Source organism: Panulirus ornatus, chromosome 35 (assembly GCF_036320965.1).
Source record: "Panulirus ornatus isolate Po-2019 chromosome 35, ASM3632096v1, whole genome shotgun sequence".
Taxonomy (NCBI): Eukaryota; Metazoa; Arthropoda; class Malacostraca; order Decapoda; family Palinuridae; genus Panulirus; species Panulirus ornatus.
In genome coordinates, this window is record NC_092258.1 from 11779223 (window position 1) to 11805973 (window position 26751).

The following is a 26751-nucleotide window of genomic DNA, read 5'->3' on the forward strand; positions in this document are numbered from 1 at the left end:
AATCCTTTACTACTCCTGAAACGACATTATTGCTTTCCAATCTGAAGCTCTGTACATACTTTCACTCTAAATCAACACTTTCAAACAATTTACCTTGTCCTCTGTGCCTTTATGCAATGGCACTATACATGCATTCTGCTAATCCTCAGGCACATCAACATAATCCATACATACATTAAATATTCTAAATAAGCATTCAAAAACAGTCACCTATCTAAATATCATTTACTACTCCTGAAACCAGCTTTCCTTCCCATTTTGATGCTCTGTACATACCGTCACTCTAAATCACCATTCTCTCATACAACAAGGCACACTTGACAAGTTCTATAGTTTGAATATTTGCCTTTGTCCCCCTTGCCTTCACGTAATGGCACTACACATGCATCCTCCTAATCCTCAGGCACCTAAGCATGATCTATACAGACATCAACAATCAAAGTTGCCACCTTCCTTATGATATTCATCAGCAATATCACCCACTCCAGGTGCAATTCCACAAGTCATCTCATGCAAGACTTTCACAACCTCTTCTCTCTTCATTAAACCACTTACCCTGACTCTCTCATTTGCATACCTCCCCAAATCAAACACCCTACATATGCCACTATATTATCAAACACATAAAACTCCAAAATACTCATTTCATCTTTCCTTCACCAATGTCGTCCCATTTGCCCTCTTTGCCAATGTTATAAGTTTTCTTGTTTTTCTCACACTACCAACCTCCTTTCAAAACATCTTACTCCTCCTGAAGTTTATTGATAACATCCTGACTCTCATTTGCACTTTTTTTCAAACTCCTGCATCTTCATGATGATCTACTGCTTTTTCTTGTAGACTCCTAATTATATGCACTCCTTCCCTGTAAGTACCACCCATACACCTCTCACTAGCACTTGACAGTCATCCCACCAACAACATTCTTTTCATATCTATCCACCTCCTACCTTCTGTATGTCTCACATTTCTTTCACAAATGCCAACACTGCTTGCATAAATACCTAAGAATACTCATAAACACTTCCCTAACTTCATTTGCTATCACGTTTTGCCATTCTATACTCAATCTCTCCATGTATTCATTCACAAACATATCTTTTATAAGCTCATTTATTTCACAACCCTCTTCTCACTCATATAATTTCCTCTACCAAAAACCTCTATAAAATCTTCACCCTTGCCTCCAAGTAATGACAGACATTCCATCAGCTCCCCCTATTAAAACATTCACTTACCAGAGTTTCTATTTTGCCCTTCCATCAATTTGTGTGTGATCAATGATGACCGCTAACCATCCTTACAACTAATCATGTTTACTTATGTTGCTCTTTTTAAAACTAGATATTCTTAGTCATTCGTACTTTTTCTGCACACAACTCCACATGCTGTTCACCAATCTAGTCTGTACATCTATCTATAGATATACAAGAATGGGAACAGCTTTAGGAGTTGTATGCCAAAAAAGTCACCTCAAATGAATATCCCTGGCCTCATGTTATACCCTCAACTACCACATTACTCACTCTTGCATTTAAATAACAATTTAAATCACCCATTGCTTATACCTAATCTCCTTTATCAAAACTGCTTAAACTTACTAGCTGCTGTTAAGAAAAGAAATTCTATCTCTGAAAATGGTAAATCTATCACACAGTTCACTGTTGCACCTAAAATTTCTAAGGTAAATTCAAATATTTACATATTAATGAAAAATTGTATTTCATCCAATTCATCCCATTTTATTGAGGAGGGTATCAAATAAAGAATTCATCTTACCCGGCAATACTCGGGAGTGGCATGAAATTCATAAGATCCACAACATAGTTCTGGCCGCTGAAATTTATCAGCACGGGATCCTTGTCCATCCATATGACAGAAATATTCCTGTGGCACTTCAACCACACCCCGGCACAACTTACACTGATACCTGAAAAAATATATGTCATAACATAATTACAATGAATTAATCCATACATTGAGAGCATTATGAACAAGATATAAAAAAAAAGTAGAAAAAAGCCATGTGTTAAAACGCTATGGTGTGGAGTAAAACACTTGTATAATCACATATCAATCACAAGGTATCATATAAAGAAGTCTCTCCAAAAGTGTGAGGCGTGTTATTATAAAATGAAAATAAAGTAAACTAAAGATGCTGGTGGTTTGGGGCCAAGGTGATGGCATAATCTGTCCTGCCAGCAGCGATAATGCAGCCAGCACATCATCAGCGCATGAGCAAACTTTCTTTTTCTGTACAGCATCAAGTAAGGTAAATATGCTTGATTTTTTCTTACCATTTCCTTTTTCTTTAAGGCAAATATTTTAGAAAATATTGCACATAGAAATACACAGTTGCCACCAGTCAAAGTTATCTCAATTAATACAAAAATAAGAGCAAAAAACTGACAATCTAGACAATGAAATTTATACTGTTGAGGGCATTAAATATAAGGAAAAATTACAGCTTGTTGAAAAAATGCACAAATCCAATAATTTCATTATTTTCGATGGGGTATCGCTTAACACTTACATTATCTCATGACTCTTCTTTCAACCTTTGCTTTAAGGACTTGCTTCTCACTTCAACCATCATGCTAACCAATTCATTACTGTATCAAGGAAACTTTTGAAACACTGCTACATACTGTGATGTTTATCATTTGCATAACAGTGTTATTACCAGCAAAAGTGAATGCTTGGGCAGCCACAATAAGAGCAAAGGCAACTTTCCTTTGGTCTTCTCCAAAGCAAAAACTGGGCCATCCCAGTAGGAGCTTGTAGAATCCTGATGTACTATCTTAACTGTGTTTGTATAGTCATCATTGTCATGTTCATCATTACAAGCCATAAAGAGAGTGAAAACATGCAAAGGCAGAAATAAATCAAGCATTTGTAACTCTTCCAAGACATCCTTCGTTTTGGTTTTATCTGCTGGACTAACTGAGTCAGAGCCTTTCTCCTCATTTAATGAGGCATTATCTTCATTTTTGTGCAGGCATAGATATCACTATCATATTTATCACTAATCTGCATACTGAAGGTGAAAAAAGTGGAGAAGCAAGCAAAAATATGGCAGTTGTTTGGAACTCCACACACAGACACCTCACCAAGCTGGACCCAGGTGACCAGTGTAGATGTTGAAATCATGCTGGGAGAAGTATCATGAAACCTGCATCCAAGGCCTACCAGCACTTCTTTCCCTAGAGGATGGTAACTCTACACCCATTCGATGCTCACTGGATTATCCACTGCATCAAGTGGCTTGTGCAGCAGAAAAAGTGTGCATTCTACAGTCATAAAACCACCTCTAAAAGCACCTTTGTAACAAAGTGCAACAAGATGCAAAGAAGGCCTATCACCAGACTGCGGTGCAACATATGAAGGAGGCCAACATCAGTCAATGGTATGACGAGTAAAAAAAATTAATTGCTTTTAACAAGTGAAGGCTTTCCCTCTTCCCTTAAGAATATCCACTTAGAAAAGAGTTGGTTGCACATCAAATTAACAACCATTTTGCCAATATCTGCTAATGATTACCACTAAACATCAACTTCCCTCCAAACCCATCTCCCCCAAACAAAGTAGTGGAATATCAGGAAGCTATGTGCCTTCAGCTTCTTAAAGCCAAACAATCAATCATATCCATAGATCTTCCAACAAAAGTAAAGAAGCTCTCCAAAGAAGTAGTTGCACCACTAACTGCCACAACAATAGTTTCACTGACACCATTTAATTGCCTCATACCTTGGAAGACAGCATATGTCACTCTACTACACAAACCTACTAACCTAGAGTATCTTCATAGCTTATGCCCTGTTTCCATCACTTTAATCCCCAGTCTAATTTGTGAAAGTTTTGGGTCTGACTGAGCCTATGCTGACCCTGTTGACTCTGTAGACAGCAGTTTGAAAACACGAAGTCTTCCTCCACCACTAATAGCCTCCTAGGCTTCATTTACTGCAACATGGAGAAACACAAGACCTCAGTGGCACTCATATTTGTAGCAAGATGGGGCTGCTCTACTTCCTCATCCTTATTAATGACACTCTGAAGGACAAACCACTGCTAGAAGAACATGGCTCCACCTTTAGCATCATTTTCATCAACAAGAATTCTAGACTTCAGTGCCCTTCAGCACATCAACAATCACCTTCAGGAGTGAACTAGGGACAGTGACGTCACCATCAATCACACCAAGACTGTAAAAATACACATCAACCTGGCTGCAGACAATATCCTTCCCATGACATCTAGACCTTAATCTTCTTGGTGTCATTAAAATGATGGTTTAAACTGGAAGAGTCATATCAACACTATCATTAATCTTCCTCATACTGTCTCTAACTTCTCTACCACTTGAACTCATTAAGCATTCCATCATCTGAGTTCAAGAATGTCTATACCATCTTCATTCTACCCAAGCCTCCCCAGCATAGTCCTCCTCTCTCTCAGCCACACAGAGGGACCAGCTAGGAAGAGTGCAGAATCATTTTGAGCCCACCTTATACCACCTACCAAGAGGCCTGATCTTGCTGAACCTGTCTACTCTCACCAACCAATGCCAGCAGCTCCCACAGCAGTTTGGCAACAAACTGCTGACATACCCACTGGAACCACACGAATAATCTCGGGATAACCTTTTACAGAAAAGCTCAGGCTGATTACACTCAGCGTATTTGGGATGAGGTTATGGGTTACATGACTGGCATGGTCCAAGAATTCCATCACTTTGAAAAAATCCTTTATGAAATATCAACAATCAAAAGTAACAAATGTTTGCAGGGCCCAGTGCTAAGTGAGTCGGGGGAAGGGATGTAGATATGTTTGCAGGGCCCATTGCTAAGTGAGTCAGAGGAGGGGATGTAGATATGTTTGCAGGGGAGGCATGTAAGGACTGGGATATGTGGAGACTCTTTTGCCATGGCCACCCATTTGATGGGAGTTCCTGGAGGGAACAGGCATCAGAGATAGAGGCAGATGAAAGAAATGTATACCAGTTCCTGATACAGGAAGAAATAGAGATCATGTTTCTTTCTGAGCTTGTTTCCCCATAATTCTCTCACTTCATACTCAAATGCAGCTCTTGTGGTAAATAATCCAACTATATCTTTGATGCCCATTCCCTTTGGGAACTCCCATCAAGAGGTGTCCACGGCAAAAGAGTCTCCAATTATCCCTACCCTCACATGCCTCCCTTGCATTTACCATTCCATGCATTCTTCCACAATTTCCCTTCCCCCAGTACTCTTCTACTATATTTGCCCATGTCAAAGGTGGCCTTCCTCTCACACCTATTCTTTTAATTGCATTTTCATACACTCTCGTTATAAACTCCCATCTTGCATTTTTTACATATGACCAAAAATCCTCAAAGCATTACGTTTCATCCAATCAACCACTCCCCAATTCGTTCCCTGCCATACCACATCTCTCATACACACCTTCATTTCTTTTTTCATTCTGTCTAGTCAAAACACATGCTCTTCTCAAATAGCTCACTTCCACAGCCTGGATTCTAGACCTCTGTGACTCATTCCATGTCCATGTTTCAGCTGCGTAGTTCAGGGCTGGGAGGACCATGCTGTCATTATATTTAGAAATACAGTATTAAACCTTTCTCACTAACCTTAACTGTGTGGGAGATGAAGGGATGTATGGGAAAAACACTCAGAACTTCATTTCTCTACTCATATGAAACACTCTCTCTTTCATACTCAAGTACAGCATTTGTGGAGACTAACATGAATATATTTAAAATCATTACACCTCTTGCTTTAACCCATAGTGTATGAGATTTGTTGGCATGTGTGGGGGTGTTTTTCCTTGGAAAATTTTTATCTCTTTCCATATCAAATACTACGAGTTCTTAACTACCATAGGAACACTGAAGGAGAAAATTAGGCTCACTCGTTTTGGAATTTTTCCATAAGTGTGGGTTCATTTAGTGACATGGATCCTGAGGAGGCCAATTCCCTCTTTACATAATCCTGCTAATAATATGCAAAGTAATGAATTCCTCAAAATTTCTTGTGTCGTAGCTCTTCAGTATCCTCACAAACACAAAGTTCAATTTACTACAATGTACACTGTTTCCTAAAGAAAAATATACACATGATGTTCTATCATTATTATTATATCATTATAGTCACTGTCTCCCACATTAGCGAGGTAGTGCGAGGAAACAGACAAAAGAATGGCCCAACCCACCAACATACACATGTATATACATAAACGCCCACACACGCACATATACATACCTATACATTTTAACGTATACATATATACATTCATTTATTCATTTATTATACTATGTCGCTGTCTCCTGCGTTAGCGAGGTAGCGCAAGGAAACAGACGAAAGAATAGTCCAACCCACCCACATACACATGTATATACATACATGTCCACACACACACATACCTATACACCTCAATGTATACATACATATATACACACACACACATACACACATACATAATTCATACTGTCTGCCCTTATTCATTCCCACTGCCACCCCGCCACACATGAAATGACAACCCCCTCCCCCCGGCATGTGCACGAAGTAACGCTAGGAAAAGGCAACAAAGGCCACAATCGTTCACACTCAATCTCTAGCTGTCATGTATAATGCACCAAAACCACAGCTCCCTTTCTAAATCCAGGCCCCACAAAACTTTCCATGGTTTACCCTAGATGCTTCACATGCCCTGGTTCAATCCATTGACAGCACGTCGACCCCCGTATACCGCATCGTTCCAATTCACTCTATTCCTTGCGCACCTTTCACCCTCCTGCATGTTCAGGCCCCAATCACTCAAAATCTTTTTCACTCCATCTTTCCACCTCCATTTTGGTCTCCCACTTCTTCTCGTTCCCTCCACCTCTGACACATATATCCTCTGTCAATCTTTCCTCATTCATTCTCTCCATGTGACCAAACCATTTCAAAACACCCTCTTCTGCTCTCTCAACCACACTTTTTATTACCACACATCTCTCTCACCCTTTCATTACTTACTCGATCAAACCACCTCACACCACATACTGTCCTCAAACATCTCATTTCCAGCACATCCACCCTCCTCCACACAACTCTATCTATAGCCCACGCCTCGCAACCATATAACATTGCTGGAACCACTATTCCTTCAAACATACCCAATTTTGCTTTCGAAGATAACGTTCTCGACTTCCACACATTTTTCAACACTCCAAGAATTTTTGCCCCCTCCCCCACCCTATGATTCACTTTAACTTCCATGGTTCCATCTGCTGCCAAATCCACTCCCAGATATCTAAAACACTTCACTTCCTCCAGTTTTCCTCCATTCAATCTTACCTCCCAACTGACTTGTCCCTCAACCCTCCCTCAACCCTACTGTACCCAATAACCTTGCTCTTATTCACATTTACTCTTAACTTTCTTCTTTCACTCACTTACCAAACTCAGTCACCAGCTTCTGCAGTTTCTCACATGAATCTGCCACCAGCTCTGTATCAACACTGAACAGCAACTGACTCACTTCCCAAGCTCTCTCATCCACAACAGACTGCATACTTGCCCCTCTTTCCAAAACTCTTGCATTCACCTCCCTAACAACCCCATCCATAAACAAATTAAACAACCATGGAAACATCACACACCCCTTCCACAAACCAACATTCACTGAGAACCAATCACTTTCCTCTCTTCCTACTCACACACATGCCTTACATCCTTGATAAAAACTTTTCACTGCTTCTTAACAACTTGCCTCCCACACCATATAATCTTAATACCTTCCACAGAGCATCTCTATCAGCTCTATCATATGACTTCTCCAGATCCATAAATGCTACATACAAATTCATTTGCTTTTCTAAGTATCATATGCCTCTTCCAGATCCATAAATGCTACACACAAATTCATTTGCTTTTCTAAGTATTTCTCACATACATTCTTCAAAGCAAACACCTGATCCACACATCCTCTACCACTTCTGAAACCACACTGATCTTCCTCAATCTGATGCTCTGCACATGCCTTCACCCTCTCAATCAATACCCTCACATATAATTTCCCAGGAATACTCAACAAACTTATACCTCTAATCTGAGTGCTCACTTTTATTCCCTTTGCCCTTGTACAATGGCACTATGCAAGCATTCCACCAATCCTCACGCATATCACCATGGGTCATACATACATTAAATAACCTTACCAACCAGTGAACAATACAGTCACCCCCTTTTTAATTAATTCAACTGCAATACCATCGAAACCCAATGCCTTGCCGGCTTTCATCTTCAGCAAAGCTTTTACTACCTCTTCTATGTTTACCAAATCATTCTCCCTAACCCTCTCATTTTGCACACTACATCGACCAAAACACCCTATATCTGCCACTCTATCATTAAACACATTCAACAAACCTTCAAAATGCTCCCTCCATCTCCTTCTCACATCACTACTTATCACCTCCCATTGGCCCCCTTCACTGATGTTCCCATTTATTCCCTTGTCTTGTGCACTTTATTTACCTCCTTCCAAAACATCTTTTTATATACACATGTACATATTCATACTTGCTGCCTTCATCCATTCCCGTTGCAACCTTGCCACACATAAAATGGCACCCCCCTCCCCCCACACACACACGAGGTAGTGCTAGGAAAAAACAAAGGCCACATTCGTTTACACTCAGTCTCTAGCTGTCATGTGTAATGCACCAAAACCACAGCTCCCTTTACACATCCGGGCCCTACAAAACTTTCCATGGTTTACCCCAGATGCTTTACATGCCCTGATTCAATCCATTAACAACATGTCAACCCTTGAATACCACATCATTCCAATTCACTCTATTCCTTGCAGGGCTTTCACCCTCCTGTATGTTCAGGCCCCGATCACTCAAAATCTTTTTCACTCCATCCTTCCACCTCCAATTTGGTCTCCCACTTCTCATTCCCTCCACCTCTGACACATATATCCTCTTTGTCAATCTTTCCTCCCTCATTCTCTCCATGTGACCAAACCATTTCAATACACCCTCTTCAGCTCTCTCAACCACACTTTTTATCACCACACATCTCTCTTACCCTTTCATTACTTACTCGATCAAACCACCACATATTGTCCTCAAACATTTCTTTTCCACACATCCACCCTCCTCCGCACAACCCTATCTACAGCCCAAGCCTCGCAACCATGTAACATAGTTGGAATCACTATTTCCTCAAACATACCCATTTTTGCTCTCCGAGATAACGTTCTCACCTTCCACACATTCTTCAATGCTCCCAGAACCTGTGCCACCTCCCCCACCCTAAGACTCACTTCCCCTTCCATGGATCCACTGCCAAATCCAGTCCCAGATATCTAAAACACTTCACTTCCTCCAGTTTTTCTCCATTCAAACTTACCACCCAATTAACTTGTCCCTCAACCCTACTGAACCGAATAACCTTGCTCTCATTCATATTTACTCTCAGCTTTCTTCACACACTTTACCAAACTCAGTCACCAACTTCTGCAGTTTCTATCATACTTGGGGGAATTTTTTTTCCTCTGGGATAAGAGAGATGAAAGTAAATCTAGGGGAAAAAGATACAGATGTAGAGTGTGAAGATGAGGTATGGTCGCTAGCGACAAACCTGTTCATGGATGATACTGCGTTGATTGCCAGGAGTAAACAGGAGTTGCAGAACATTGTAAGCGTGTTTTATGATGTGTGCAAGCATACGCAATAGATGGTAAAGGTAAAGTAATGGCTTGTGAAAGGAAATAGAATGAAAGTATAGATTTTACAAAGCCCTACAGAGAGAGAGGAAAGTGTTCTGTTACATATATGGGGTAGAAGTGTACTGTGTTATAGATATTGGGGAGGAAAGACTGCAAGAAGTGACAACTTAAGTATCTGGGAGTTATCTAAGGTAAGTTTGTTGATACGGATGGAGATATATTGGAGAGAGCAGTAAAAGGTAGAAGAGTCACTAGGTCCCTTGAAAGAATAATAAAGGGTAGAGGTGTAAGTATGGAAGTGAATAAAGGATTAATGGACAGCACAGTCCTCCTAACCCACACTATGCAGCTGAAACATGGATATGGGATGAGGTGCAGAGGTTGAGAATCCAGGCTGCAAAATGAGCTATTTGAGTGGAGCATGAGGTATGATTACATGAAACGAAGTGATGAAGATGCATGAGAGGTTTGGTATGGCAGGGAATGCAAAGGGAATGATTTGTGGAGTGAAAGAGAGTGAAATGTATACTTTACGGAAGCTTGGGCATGTGTAAAGAATGTTGCAAGACAGTTTAAAAGTAGAGTGCAAGACAGTTTGATTAAAGGGGTGGTGTAAGAGAAAGACCAGCTGTGACATGGGATAACAGAATGGAAGAGTATTGGAGGGAGAGAAATGGGGGTAAAAATACATAGAATGGTGTATGCAAGGGAAGCATGAAAGAACAGGGATAAGTGGAGACTCAATGGGAGTTTCTGGGGGGTACGGGCATCAGATATATATATATATAGATAGATAGTCAATGAGTAAATCTGCTTCAATGTCCAAAAAATCTGAGGAAGAAAGGATGAGTTACTAAAGTTACTGGATATGCTTTTAGTTAAGGACAAGAGAGATTTGTCTGAAGAAGAAATCAGATAAAAAAATTCTTTTACTAAAGGTGTGTTTGACTTCATGAAGAAAAAACCTGCAAAGATATCATGCAGATATGAAAGAAAAGAAGGAATTTGATGATGGTAAGCACTTCAAGGTCCCTATTGCAACTGGTATCAAAGCAAGAGCAATCAAATCATTACTTGAGAGGATAAAGGTCTAACAGCAGAAATGAAGGACTCACTATCCTATCTTGCTATTCTGAATGCAGAAAACTGCATTTACTAAAACAAATATAAATTAAGAGATAAAGGCTCAACTTCACATATTTTCTTCGCTGCTGAACCTTGCCACTTTGGGAAATGGGAATGCTTCAAAATAAAATACAAAAATAGCCCTATTTCACTTTACACATTTCTTAAGCATAAGTGTCCAAGCACCTATACAAGCAAATGATGAGTTCTGTTAATAACAAAAAGTAACTTACTTTCGGCCTCCATCCATGAACTGCATCAGTGGACTCATGTAGGCTTTGCATCGGTTACATCTGACTGGTCCACTATCCAACCTTGTACCAAGGTAAAGAGGACTATCCGTACTATTCTTCTCTGCAAGAGGGCTTATGACAAGGCCAAAAGGAACGTGTGTTTGCTTCATCATTTCTGGGGTGTGGGGGATGCTATACATCGTGGAACGTAAATGGTGTGGTGATGCATTACCTCCATCTCTGACAGTGAAATCTGTGGTGACCAATGGTGGTACTTGACCTCTAATATTTGTGATGAATTCACCACTTCTGCATTGACGATCCTCTTCCATCACCTGTAAGGGGCTTGGCATGTCATCTGGATTGAGGCGACGTCCTTGTCCCTGTGGAGCACCTGGGTAACCAGATGGACTTGGTCCACCTGCACCACCTGGGTATTTTGTCTGCATGCCACTCATGCCATTTACTGGAGGGCCACCCTGACTAGGTGGAGGGGGCATTCCAGGTTTAGATCCTGGAGGCATACCTGTACGAGGCGGCATCCCTTGCCCAGGAGGCATCCCTGGTCCTGGAGGCATCCCTGGTCCTGGAGGCATCCCTGGTCCTGGAGGCATGCCAGGTCCTGGAGGCATGCCAGGTCCTGGAGGCATGCCAGGTCCTGGGGCCATGCCAGGTCCTGGGGGCATGCCAGGTCCTGGGGGCATGCCAGGTCCTGGGGGCATGCCAGGTCCTGGGGGCATGCCACGTCCTGGGGGCATGCTAGGTCCTGGGGGCATGCCACGTCCTGGGGGCATGCCAGGTCCTGGAGGCATGCCAGGTCCTGGAGGCATGCCAGGTGCTGGAGGCATGGCTGACCCTGGAGGCATGCCAGGTCCTGGGGGCATGGCTGGCCGAGGTGGCATGCCAGGCCTTTGCCCTCCTAATGAAGTCTGTGTGTGCATTGGCTGAGACTGCCCTGCTGGTGCCATTGGTGACTGATGGAAAATTTGCTGATTTGCACCTGGAGGTCCAGGTACAGATGATGGTGGGAAGCCTGCCTGACCTCCCCCAGGGGGACCTGCTACAGATGATGGGAAGCCTCCATAACCTCCCCCAGGGGGACTTGCCACAGATGATGGTGGAAAGCTTGGCTGACCTCCCCCATGGAGACCTGCTACTGATGATGGTGGTAAGCTAGGCTGATTTCCTATCTGGGGGCCAGCCACTGATGATGGTTGGTATGGGGGTATCGTCATTCCAGGCTGTGCCATTGGTTGTGAAGTAGGTGGGCCCACTGGCATTTGAGAAGTGGCTGAATTAGTTGGAACAGGCCCTCCTGAAGATGCTGCTGTAAATTGACCAGGGGTGGAAGATGGCGCAAGATGCTGTCCGGCGACAGGACCAGCCGAAATTCCAGGTGATCCTGATGGAGGTACAGAGGGAGTCCTGGGTGGAGGTCCAGGGGAAGGCCCGGATGAAGGTACAGAGGCAGGTCCCAATGGAGATGTAGAGGGAGGTTCCAATGGATGTCCTGGGGTAGGCCCTGATGGAAATCCAGTTGGAGGTTCAATGAGAGACCCAGGTGGAGGCCCAGGCTGGGGCACAGAGGGAGGCCCAGGCTGAGGTCCAGAGGGAGGAACAAGTTGGGGTCCAGAGGGAGGCCCAGGTTGGGGTCCAGAGGGAGGCCCAGGTTGGGGTCCAGAGGGAGGCCCAGGTTGGGGTCCAGAGGGAGGCCCAGGAGGGGGTCCAGAGGGAGGCCCAGGAGGGGGTCCGGAAGGAGGCCCAGGAGGGGGTCCGGAAGGAGGCCCTGGAGGGGATCCGGAAGGAGGCCCAGGCTGGGGTCCAGAAGGAGGCCCAGGCGGGGGCCCAGAAGGAGGTCCAGGCAGGGGCCCAGAAGGAGGTCCAGGCAGGGGCCCAGAAGGAGGTCCAGGCAGGGGCCCAGAAGGAGGTCCAGGCAGGGGCCCAGGAGGAGGTCCAGGCAGGGGTCCAGAAGGAGGCCCAGATGGAGGTCCAGAAGGAGGCCCAGGTGGAGGTCCAGGAGGAGGCCCAGGTGAGGGTCTAAAGGGAGGCCCTGGTGGGGGTCCAGAGGGAGGTCCAGGTGGGGGTCCAGAGGGAGGTCCAGAGGGAGGCCCAAGTGAGGGTCCAGAGGGAGGCCCAAGTGAAGGTCCAGAGGGAGGCCCAAGTGAGGGTCCAGAGGGAGGCCCAAGTGAGGGTCCAGAGGGAGGCCCAAGTGAGGGTCCAGAGGGAGGCCCAAGTGAGGGTCCAGAGGGAGGACCATGTGGGGGTCCAGAGGGAGGACCATGTGGGGGTCCAGAGGGAGGACCATGTGGGGGTCCAGACGGAGGACCATTGTGAAGGCCACTGTTAGGAAGACCATTTGCTATTGAATTTGGTCCCATTCCTGATACTGCAGCTGATTTCATTGCCATCTGAAAAAATAATTTCATCAGAACTTACAGTCTCCTAAAAATAAAAATCAAGCATACTCAAGCACTGTCCTTATTAAAACAAAAAATAATCAAGATTTCATTCATTAACAAATATATACAAACTTCAAACAACAGTCTCTTGCCATTCAGTTCTCTTAATGCTGGTAAACAAATGAATAATGTATCACAGAGCATATGATTTTGAACATGTCTTAAACAAGATTAATTTGTAGATAAGAATGTGACTCCCAATGAAAGATGAATGAGGAGACACTAACAACTGGGAATAAAGCCAGCCAAGTTATGCAAAAAGGCACAAAAACATCTGTAAGACATTTTTACCAAGTTTCACAGCCAAAGGCTAAATTTTCCTCAAGTTATGGTCTAGGTAAAGTTCTATGGTACACCTTTGCATATGGGGTATAATGCAGGATAAAAGTTAACTAAGGATATAAATACAATACTCTAATTCCTGACATGCTAAGAAACAACTGTATAAACACTTCTGACTATCTGATGAACACTTCAAGTATGAACTTTTTTTGAATTTCACATAAAATACTTTTCAAGTCATGAACAAGGTAATACTATATGCTACTCCCTAATAATGGGGCTAACTCAAGCAAAATCCAGAGATAACTGCTGGGAAACATAAGTATAAAGTTTCTCAGGCATCAAATTAAGACTTTTCAAGTTATAGGAAAGAAACTGCTGGCCACAGTGTAACTCATGATTGCACACAGACAATGGATGAGGGATGGATAACAGATGACATTCATGACAGACACAGCTTGAAAATCATATAAAAAGTTACCTTTAATTATAGCATAATAACAAACATGAAATCTTCCATTTATACAAGTTTTAGGAATCTTCTCAAAAACTGACTTAGAACACTGCTTGTGAAGTCAGAAGTTTAGGCAAGACTTTTATGGGTTAACAGGGATAAACTTACAATATGGAATCTCAAAATATTTATTGCTGGTAAAGACAAGTGTATAACTAACTCACCATGGGCTGCTGTATTCCCTGTGGAGGTCCAGGTGGATGACTAAGTTTCATTCCCCCCATTTGCTGAGTCAGTCCTGCAGGCCCACCTTGTGGAACTCCAAGAGGTCTTGGTGGAGGCATCCCAGGTGATGTATATGGACCTATGGTAGTCAATCAATACTTCAATCTTTCACATGCATGGAAGAAAAAATAATGAAAACACTAACTACCTTCATTATATCTATGTGTGTGCTTGGCCTTTGGCTACAGCAACAGGAGAATTGAGGATTTTATTTCCCTGTCAGGGGAGACTTTATCCTTTCAATTCTGTGTACTCTAAGTTTCTTGGATAAGTTCAGCGATATGGAAGGAGAGATAAATGAGAGGGCAGTAGAAGGTAGAACAGTCATTAGGTCCTTTGGCAGAATAATGAAGGGTAGAGGTGTAAGCATGGAAATGAATAAAGGATTAAGGGACTGCAGAGACTTCTTGACCCTGACCTATGAAGCCAAAACATGGACATGGAACTAGTCACAGACGTCAAAATTCAAGGCTGTTGAAATGAGCTATTAGAGGGAAGCATGTGGTATGACTACGTGGAATTAAGAACAAAATAAAGGGGCATATTAGGTAGGTGGTATAGCAGGGAATCCAAAGGAAATGAACTGTGGAATGGTGGATCAAGTGAAATTTTAAGGTGGTTTAGGAAAGGAATGGGGAGTGTATGACAGTTTGATTGAAAAGGTTGGTGTAAAAGGAAAACCACTTGTGATATGATGAAACAGATAACAGAATACTAGAGGGAGAGAAATGATGGAAGAATGCGTGGAATGTCTGTGTGTGTGTGTGTGTGTGTGTGTGTGTGTGTGTGTGTGTGTGTGTGTGGGGGGGGGGGGGATGTAAGAATAGGAATAATGTGGCCACCCCTTTGATGGGAGTTCCCACGTAGAGGGAACAGCCAACAGAGATATGGGTATATCTTAACTAAATGGAATATTTTCCATTAATCAATGTAATTTTTACCCAAGTTGGGAGATCCCTTTAACAGGACTAAAATGAAGTCCATTACATAAATATAAAGCAAATAATGGTACACAAGTTAATAGCTAAAATTAAAACTACAGAGTAATTTGTATTTTCTTTTTTTTTGACATAGGTTTCTAGCTTGACAGTTTTTGTTTGCTAGTGTGTTTCACAGATCACTCAATATAGCTCCATACTCAGTGTGCCACAATGAAGTGGTATGCAGTTTACATTAGAAATAAATTTTTTAATTTGCTGAAGCCACCACAATTTTTTGATGTTCATTTAGCAGTTTTCTTTGAAACAGGAAAAAGAGAATTACAGTTCAATCCTGTACAAGTTGTACATGATTTCTATTTTCATATTACATACAGCATTAATGAAGAGGAAAACTAGGATTAATTTATCTACTGGGATTTATCATATTCTAAACAGGGATCTAATTTTTTCTTTACTCGGTAAAGTTCTTCAGTCTTAAAAATATACTTGCTTAGTAAAATACTTACCACCAGGAGGGCCCCGTGGCCCATGAGGAGGCACTGCACCTGGTGGTCTTGTGTTCATCATGTTTGGGGCCTGTGCCAGAAGCAACCTCCGTTACCAGGCCTGTAAACAGAATTACATTACCTTGATGAAATAAGATACCCATTTTTGGCAAGGTGAAAGTCACAAAGGTCATGATAAATCTTAAATGATTAGCACTTGGAAATACCAATAAAATGTGTACAGTATTTTCATCTTTTTCTTTAGAAACAACATACATAGGAAATTTCCAGCTGAACTTATGGAGACAAAGTTAAGTTTTCATCATACTGTACATACACAAACACAACCTGGGGTCTGGATGTGCACATGACAGCTAGAGACTGGATGTGAGCAAATGAGGCCATTTCTTCATCTCCTTCTGGTGCTACCTAGCTATTATGGGAAACTGCAATCAAGCATGAAATATGTATATTCATAACTGATCACTGTTTCCCATGTTAGCGAGGTTGGGCCAGGAAACAAAAGAAGAATGACACATCCACTCACATATGCATATATATACATATACGCACATACAAGTACATACACATACATAGATTTACAAATACATACACATGTACATATTCATATTTGCTCGCTATCCCTAACCCACCCCAACAGGAACAGCACAAATGAAGGAAAAGAAAAAAGATAACATATACATTCTCTTTTCCCCCAACATCCAATTGCAGCTGTCTACATCAATGAGGTAGTACTAGGAAACAGACGAAGAAAGGCCACATCCACTCACATCCATACATGAGCTGTCATGTAATGCACCGAAATCACAGCTCATTATTCACTTCCAGGCCCCACAGACCTTTCTATGATTTATCCGGTATGTTTCACATGCCCTAATTTTATACAGTGGCCCTGAACATGCATTCTGCCAATCCTCCAGCAACACCATGATTCATACAAACATTGAATATCCTTATCAACCAATCAACACCAGAGTCATCCCCTTTCTTATCAAATTGAATTGCTATATCATCCACTTCTGCCACCAAGCATTCCGCAAGCATTTCACCACCTCTTCTCTCTTCACCATACCACACTCCACAAATCTCTCACTTTGAATACCATCCCAACCAAAACCACCAAAATCTGCCACTCTATCATCAAAAAAATTTAACAATCCTTCAAAATACTCACTTCTTGTCCTCCTCACTTCATCATTGCCTGTTGTCACTTCCCCATTTGCCCCTTCACCAATGTTCTCATTTGTTCTCTTGTCTTTAGCACATCATTTACCTCCTTCCAAAAACCTTTTTTCATTCTCCCTAAAGTCTAATGATACTCTCTCATACCAAATCTCATTTGCAGTCTTTTTCAACCCTGGCACCTTCCTCTTGACATCCTGCTGCTTTCTCTTATACATCTCCCAATCTTATGAACTCCTCTGTAAACTGCCCAAATGCCTCTCTTTTTCAACAGCAAATTTACTTCTCCATCCTACCACTCACTACCCTTTCTAATCTGCCCATCTCCCACTTTCCCATGCCACATGCATCTCTTGCACATGCTATTCCTGCTTCTCTTATTACCTCCCATTCCTCATCAACTACCCTAGCTTCATTTGATCTCACCTTTTGCCATTCTTCACTCAATCTCTCCTGATATTTCTTCACAAAAGTCTCTTTTCCAAGCTCACTTTCTCTCACCATTCCCTTCTCCCTGACATTGTTTCCCCTTTTTTGAAAGCCTCTACAACTCTATAAATCTTTAACCTTTACTCCACAAGTTATTAGACATCCCAGCAACTGCCCCTCTCAGCATATTTACTTACAAAAGTCTTTTACACACACCTATTAATTAATATTTTTATTTATCATAATCATTCGCGGTCTCCTACATTTGCGAGGTAGCACAAAGAAACAGACGAAAGACTGGCCCAACCAAACCACATACACATCATACATAAATGCCCACACACGCACATATACATACCTATACATTTCAACGTATACATACATGTACATATTCACACATGTACACACTCATACTTGCTATCCCCATCCATTCCCGTCGCCACCACGCCACACATGAAACGGCATCCCCTTCCCCCACACATGTGCAAGGTAACGCCAGGAAAAGACAATAAAGGCCACATTTGTTCACACTCAGTCTGACTGTCATGTATTCTGCACTGAAACCGCAGCTCCCCTTCAACATCCAGGCCCCACAAAACTTTCCATGGTTTACCCCAGATGCTTCTCATGCCCTGGTTCAATCCATTGACAGCACATCGACCCCGCTATACTACATCATTCCAATTCACTCTATTCCTTACAAGCCTTTCACCCTCCTGTATGTTCCGGCCCTGATCTCTCAAAATCTTTTTCACTCCATCCTTCCACCTTTTATTTGGTCTCCCACTTCTTGTTCCCTCCACCTCTGACACATATATCATTTTTGTCAATCTTTCCTCTCTCATTCTCTCCATGCGCCAAACCACTTCAATACCACCTCCTCTGCTCTCTCAATCACACTCTTTTTAGTAACACACATCTCTCTTACCCTTTCATTACTGACTCGATCAAACCACCTCACACCACATATTGTCCTTAAACATTTCATTTCCAACATATCCACCCTCCTCTGCACAACTCTATCTATAGCCCATGCCTTGTAACCATATAACATTGTTGGAACCACTATTCCTTCAAACATACCCATCTTTGCTCTCCGAGATAACGTTCTTACCTTCCACACAATCTTCAACGCTCCCAGTATCTTCGCCCCCTCCCTCACCCTGTGACTCACTTCCACTTCCATGGTTCCATCTGCTGCTAAATCCACTCCCAGATACTTAAATCACTTCACTTCCTCCAGTTTTTCTCCATTCAAACTTACCTCCCAACTAACTTGTCCCTCAACTCTACTGAATGTAACAACCTTGCTCTTATTCACATTTACTCTTAGCTTTCTTCTTTCACACACTTTACCAAACTCAGTCACCAGCTTCTGCAGTTTCTCACTCAAATCAGCCACCAGTGCTGTATCATCAGTGAACAACAACTGACTCACTTCCCAAGCCCTCTCATCCACAACAGACTGCAACCTTGCCCACTTTCCACAACTCTTGCATTCACCTCCTTAAAATCCCCATCCATAAACAAATTAAACAACCATGGAGACATTACGCACCCCTGCTGTGAACCGACATTCACTGGGCACCAATCACTTTCCTCTCTTCCTACTTTTACACATGCCTTACATCCTCGATAAAAACTTTTCACTGCTTCAAGTAAATTACCTCCCACACCATATACTCCTAATACCTTCCACAGGGCATCTCTATCACCTCTATCACATGCCTTTTCAAGATCCAAAAATGCTACATACAAATCCATCTGTTTTTCTATTTCTTACATACAATCTTCAAAGCAAACACCTGATCCACATTCTCCCTTACCCTCTCACTTTGCACACCACCTCGACCAAAACACCCTATATCTGTCACTATCATCAACACTTAGCAAAACTTCAAAATACTCAATCCATCTCCTCACTTCACCACTCCTTGTTATTACCTCCCCATTAGCCCCCTTCACCAATGTTCCCATTTGTTCCTCTTGTTTTGCACACTTTATTTACCTCCTTCCAAAGCATCTTTTTATTTTCCCTAAAATTTAATGATACTCTCTCACCCTAACTCTCATTTGCCCTCTTTTTCACCTCTTGCACCTTTAACTTGACCTCCTGCCTTCTTTTATACTTCTCCCAATCATTCGCATTACTTCCCTGCAAAAATGGTCCAAACGCTTCTCTCTTATCTTTCACTAACAAACATACTTTTTCATCCCACCACCCAACCCTTTCTTGTCTGCCCACCTCTCATCTTTCTCATGCCACAAGCATCTTTTACGCAAGCCATCACTGCTTCTCTAAATACCTCCCATTCCTCCCCAACTCCCCTTTCTTCATTTGCTCTCACCTTTTTCCATTCTGCACTCAATCACTCCTTGTGTTTCCTCACACATCTCCTTTCCAAGCTCACTTACTTTCACCAATCTCTTCACCCCATCATTCTCTCCTTTTCTGAAACCCCTTAAAAATCTTCACCTTCGCCTCTACAAGATAATGATCAGACATCCCTCCAGATGCATCTCTCAGCACATTAACATCTAAAAGTCTCTCTTTCACGTGCCTATCAATTAACATGTAACCCAATAACGCTCTCTGGCCATCTCTCCTACTTACATACACATACTTATGTAGATCTCTCTTTTTAAACCAGATATTCCTAATCACCAGTCCTTTTTCAGTGCACAAATCTCCAAGCTCTTCACCATTTCCATTTACAGCACTGAACACCCCATGTATGTACACCAATTATACCCTCAAATGCCACATTACTAACCTCTGCATTCAAATCACCCATCACTATAACCTGGTCTCGGGCATCAAAGCTGCTTAACACTCACTCAGCTGCTCCCAAAACACTTGCCTCTCATGATCTTTCTTCTCATGACCAGTTAAATAGGCAACAATAATCACCCATCTCTCTCCATCCACTTTCAGTTTTACCCATATAAGTCTAGTTTACTTTCTAAGACTATCACATACTCCCACAACTCCTGCTTCAGGAGTAGAGCTACTCTTTCCTTTGCTGCTTTACTCTAAAGACATTCCTAAACCACACTTCCCCTTTACCCTTGAGCTTCTTTTCACTCAGAGCCAAAACATCCAGGTTCCTTTCCTCAAACACACTACCTATCTCCCCTTTTTTCTCATCTTGGTTACATCCACACACATTTAGACATCCCAATCTAAGCCTTCGAGGAAGATGAGCACTAATCGCATGACTCTTTCCATTTTCCCTTTTTGAAAGTTGAAGTACAAGGAGGGCAGGATTTCTAGGTTCCTTTCCTCAAACACACTACCAATCTCTCCTTTTTTCTCATCTTCGTTACATCCACACACATTTAGACACCCCAATCTAAGCCTTCAAGGAAGATGAGAACTCATTGCATGACTCCTTCCATTTCCCCTTTTTGAAAGTTGAAGTACAAGGAGGGGAGGATTTCTACCCCCCCCCCCCCCCCAGGTATTCCCAATCACTAGTCTTTTTTACTGAACAACTCCATAAGCTCTTCAACATTTCCTCTGATTACAATGAATATCCCATGTGCACCAACTATACCCTTAACTGCCCTATTACTCACCTTCACATTCAAATCATTAATCACTAAAACTGCTGACACACTCACTCGGCTGCTCCTCCATCTACCTAGAATTTACTTCCTTATACTAACAAACACTACCACAACAACTGCTTCAGCAGTAGTGTTACTCCTTCCTTAGCTCTTGTCCTTTCACCAACCCTTGACTTTACTCCCATGATGTTTCCAAATCATTCTTCCCCTAAACCCTTAAGCTTCTTTTCACTTAGAGCCAGAACACCCAAGGTTCTTTCCTCAATCATACTACCTACCTCTCTCTTCTCCTCATCTCAGTTAAATCCAAACAGATTCAGATAACCAAATCTGAGCCTATGAGGATGATGAGCACTCCATGCTCCCACCCCCTTTAATCGCCTTCTATGACATGTGGGGAATATGGAGGTAGAATTCTTTTTCCCTTTCCTAAGGGATATCTATATGTACTTTTTCCTTTTATCCAGGAGTTCCTTCTATCTTTATGATGCTCCTGCAGCATTCTGAAAGCTGGCCTCCTCTGTGAGTTGGGACCACAGGTCATAAGTGATGTCTTGTGTGTGTATCTGCCAAGAGTGTAGGGCATGCCACGAGTGTAGGGCAATCAAGTAGTATGTGGTAAGCATCTTCTTAAAGATAGCTGCATTGTGGACATTAAGGATGTTAGGATATACTAAAACAAGGCCCCACATACTTTCTGTGGTCTGCTTCACATGCCCTGATTCAGTCCAATGACAGCACATCAACCAAAGTATACCACATCATTCCAATTCAACCTAACCATGCATGCCTTTTACCCTCCTGCATGTTCAGGACCTAATCACAATATATTTTTCATTCCCATCCTTCCATTTCCAATTTGGTCTCCCCCTTCTCCTTGTCCCCTCCATTTCTGACTCATATATCCTCTAAGTCCAAGTATCTTTGCTCATCTCCTCCACACATTCTCATCTATAGCCCATACCTTGCATCCAAGAAACATCATCAGGACTATTATAACTTCAAACATGCCTATTTTCATCTTCCCTGTTAATAACCTCTGTTTCCACACATTCGTCAATGCTCCTAGAACCATTCTCCCTTCCTCATCTTACAATTTACTCCTGCTTCACGGTTTCAATCTCTGCCAAGTCCACTCCCAAGTATCAAAATCACTCCACTTCCTCCAAATTTTCTCCTTTCAAACCCATGCCATAACTAACCTGTCTACCTGAAGTGCTAAACCTCGCCTATATTCACATTCATTCACAACTTCCTCATTTAACACACTCCCAAACTCGGAAACCAATCTCTGCAGCTCGTGCTCAATTCTATAATGGTGTTCAGGAAACCTATCTGATGACAGCACTGGTAAAGTTTTCTTTGATTTGCTATGCATTTTTTCTTTTTATATGAAAGTTTTCTGCCATCTCGTATAAATACAACTTGGGCAATTTGGATGACACTGTTACCCTGATATATTTCAGTATATTTTGACATATTCAGCATTCAATTTTATATATTTTGTAATATCAAATAAAGCAACAGAAAAGAAGTTATGTGCATCAAGGATAATGTTGAGTAAATTGGCTAATGTAAGAGATTGTTAAAATCCTTTTGAAAAATCTGCAAACCTAATGAAGTCCTAACATTCAAGATTTGTATTAAACATAAGTGGATATATGCAGAACAGCTCTGCACATAATGATCACAGTCCATCTTGTATACTTTGCTGCAGTAATTAAAAAGCAGCTTGGCAAAGAAAGTTCTGAAAGATCTTATATTCAAAACTGTGGAGTTGTATCACTTGATTGTAGATTAACTTACTCAAACCACAGCAAAATCTTTTGGCCTCAAAAATCATCCCTGGCCTTCAGAAACTTGGGGCAAACACCAACAGTCTGTCATCAATACCTGTATTCTAGTGAAATACCAAATGAGTTTTTAGCTATATAATATACAAATCTTTATAAAATGTTAAAATCATCCTTTTCTTCCTACCATAATAACATTGCTAAATTTCTGTGTTCAGGTGACCTTGAAAGAGCTGTGCTATGACTGATCCATTGCTCTAGATATAAACAATAGTAGTTTAGATAACAGCCAGTCTAATATCGGAAATACACCAACAGTAATACTGTCTACTGCTGGGAACCACATGGAGTGAATATGTCTGGAAGGGTTAAGGTGTTGGCACAAACAGCCACTCGGTCTGTCATCAGTTTACTGGGAGTCTGTTGAAAACCGCATCATGATGATGCTTAATATACTTCTGCTGAAATATTTAAAATGACAATTCTAAACTGATAAGGTGGTTAAATAAGACTTAGATTCTGTTCATATTTTATAAGCGTTTCAGCTATGCTTCAATAAATCTGTTTCCATGACACTCCTACACATAATCATTCCATTAAAATCGTAAAATAAAATTCAGTGATCATAATCATGCTCCACAACTTATGAACTATACTGCAGAGCACAAGCACTCATTATCAAAAGCTACTCTCAATGCATTCAGTTATATATTACACTAACTTATAAAGAGACTTGGATGATAACTCGATACATCATAAAACTTAGTTAATGCTAAATTCTAGGCATGTTTGTGACCACTGCTTATACTAGGCATGTAAGTGACCACTGCTTCACCTTAGACATATGACATCCCAATATCCCTTTTTATGAATGGCATTGACAACAAATTGGCTTTGGAAGTGTATAATTACACAGTACACTAGTGTCCCCATGGAATATCCATTATCTATGGAGAATCTGTCTTCCAGATGACACACTTACCTTATCCAATCTGTCAGAAAATAATAATCAGATGCGCTCGCACGCGATTACGTATATAATATCTAGCCAATGTTAAGGTACGTTCACACTTTTAGAGACACACTCTGCATATTATTCCGCTTTCCTTGAGGGCCACGTAGATAACACAATTCCGGCTCCGGTGGTGGGAGTGGGTGGGATTACTGAGGGGGGCAAGTGTCATCAGCTGCTGAGGTAAACACTCAAGAGTTCTGGTGAAAGTACCCGTCGCTCCCTCATATCTGGCCCTCCTCGCGCATCATGACACACTCAAAAGGACAACAGTAAGCGGGAAAAATCGACTTACCACGATCTACAATCTTATATTAGCACCGAGTGGGTCACAAGAGTTAATAAACAGACGGAGAGCGGGTGCCACGTACGGTGGGACTGCGCATGCGCCCTGGCGGGCCACGTCACGGTGGCCGACACAAGACTCTCGCCTCGCGCCACAAGTCATCATCCACATCATGATATTTCACCATGTATCAACTCTCCCTCACCATCCAGCTGGGATATGGTAATACTTGTGGGATCTCTCTATGCTAAACCGGAGGCGGCGAATGGCGGAACGCGAAATTATGCAGGTTTCCAGGTATTACCGAGTTTTACTTTAGTTTGGTAAACTGTTTACTTGTTTACTTGTAAACAAGTTTATGAATCAAAAGAATTTCACTTCATTATTCTCCCTCTCAGTAAGAAACTCTCATAGCACTCTTCACTTACTATTTTTTTTATATTTTGAAGTAATGTTTACTCTCGGTGTCAATCCTGGGGAGACGGGTACGTTTCGTTCAGTGGTAAAAACTAAGATAATTTAGATATTTTTGTTCTTTCACATGAGTGGCCTAGAAAGAAGACCCTAAGCCATATGACATATTTAGCCGGCAAATAATGCGCAGTGGTTGTAACTGGGTGGGCTCAGCTTTAAGAATGAGAAGAGGGGGTGTTCTGTGAGTGAAAATCACAAAGGGCGACCTGATCTATCTTTCATCAAAAGGACTCCTTAAAGTAATACTAGGACCATCTTGGGTTATGGCTGCTTACGTTTTAATGGCGGGATCAGTGATACAACTTCATCCACCATGAGAACTTAATAAAATATGTGAGACATTGTGGCTCAGTTTTCATCATCTATGTGGAACGCTTAACGCCTAGTTATGTTTTCTAGTACTAGTGCCTATTTATGTCCTCTATTACTTATGCCTTGTTATGTCTTCTATTACTAGTGCCTAGCTGTGTCTTTTGTTTCTAGTGCCTTTACTTATGGTGTCTTGAAGACAACATGTTTTTTATAACATTACAGGGAGGGTATGACAGTCGTGCTGACATAACATTCATGTCACGTCAGCTTTATTTGGGAGGCTAATTTCACCACACATAGTATACCTTTTTCTTTCCCCAACATACTGATGCTAATAATTCTGGGGGAACTTTTAAAGAGATTCTTTTCCAATATGGCCAGATTAGATCCTCATATTAGGGGATATTTAGAATGTGTCAGCGAGGCTGTTGGCAATCCTAGCAGGGACTGTCAACTGCCAGTGGCAATAATTGCCAAAGACTTTGCCACTTTGACGCAGAAACTGTTCCTTTTCGTTCTATGAACTGGTATGAAGATTTCAAACGCATGCCTTTTCGATTTTAGTTCGTGTAGCCAAGGATTATATGTATATATGAGCTTTGGGGGTCCGTTGTCTGTCCAATAAACACTTTGCGATGAAATTTGCGTCGACCTATGAGTCAGTTTCAACCAAATTTGGCAGGTGGTGACTCTTGGATGGCTCTTTGTCAAATTAATTCTGTGACCACAACCGTAGTCCAAGACAGCAATTGCCACGTAAAACAACCCATTCGCAAACTTTTCCCCCCATTTAAGTCACTCTGAAACTACTTGGCCGGTTTGAACCCAACTTAGCAAGTATGGACCTTGAACGGCCTCTCTTCGAAGCTGTGTCTGGTGACCCCAATTACCTCATCTGTGGCTGATGTTACTTAAACTAGAAATTTCATCAAATAGCCATAGCTTCGTTTGAAGGAAGAATGGGCTTGGATTCCAACCTCACTTCTAGTTCTGTGAGTTCTTTAGCAAAGCAAAATAAGTCTTTCCAATTTTCTAGTCATCAGTAGTTTACTAGTTATGGATATAAGTCCAATTTTGTGAAGGAAATTATATAAAACTCTTCTCCCCCGAGACCACTAGGGCAGATTGGAACACGGTATGAAGGCATATTCTTTGGGTAATTTTTTTTAGTTTGTTGACGTCCAGCTACTGTCGCCTCGAATAGCTATAGATTTAGTTTCAAGTCAGAACTGGTCCAGTATTCAACTGTATTTTGAGTTGTTTAGAATAACGAGATTTTTTTTATATGTTGAATATGTTTACAGACAGTTTACTTACATTTGACACTCATTAGTTACATCAAATACATGGAGGCTGGAATGCAACAGGCTTGTTTCTAAAGCTAAATACGTTATATACAAAATGGTAAACTCTGGTTTGGAGGTAGAGAAGGGGAGGAATGGAACAGGTTGTCGATTGATTATCATAGTATAATGTTGGGAAGTCTTAAGCCATATGACAAATAATGGCTAGGTCCAATCAAGACATGAAAAGATAGTTCATGAGAACAGTGGCTGATATGATATATGTAGAACAACTTGGGGGCAGTAAACTGAAATGGAATGTTCTAAAGATAGGAGGAGGGTTGATAAGGCAGAAAGTCTATCTCTGGCTGAGATTAAAGTGACGGAAGAGCCACCATATAT

At 41.7% G+C, this 26751-nt stretch overlaps 1 protein-coding gene across 2 annotated transcripts in view; it reads right to left on the reverse strand.

The window, feature by feature from the left end:
* Sec24CD (Secretory 24CD) overlaps window positions 1-24441 on the reverse strand; it is a 38498-nt gene extending 14057 nt beyond the window's left edge. The window contains exons 1-5 of one of the 2 annotated variants that reach the window (XM_071683038.1): window positions 24290-24441; window positions 16009-16108; window positions 14501-14640; window positions 11082-13489; window positions 1780-1930 (exon numbers count right to left, since the gene is read on the reverse strand). In XM_071683038.1, coding sequence (XP_071539139.1) covers window positions 1780-1930; window positions 11082-13489; window positions 14501-14640; window positions 16009-16069 — 2760 coding nt within the window. In that variant the 5' untranslated portion in view covers window positions 16070-16108; window positions 24290-24441. The other variant, XM_071683039.1, reaches the window with a different exon arrangement.
* Window positions 24442-26751: the final 2310 nt, after the last annotated feature.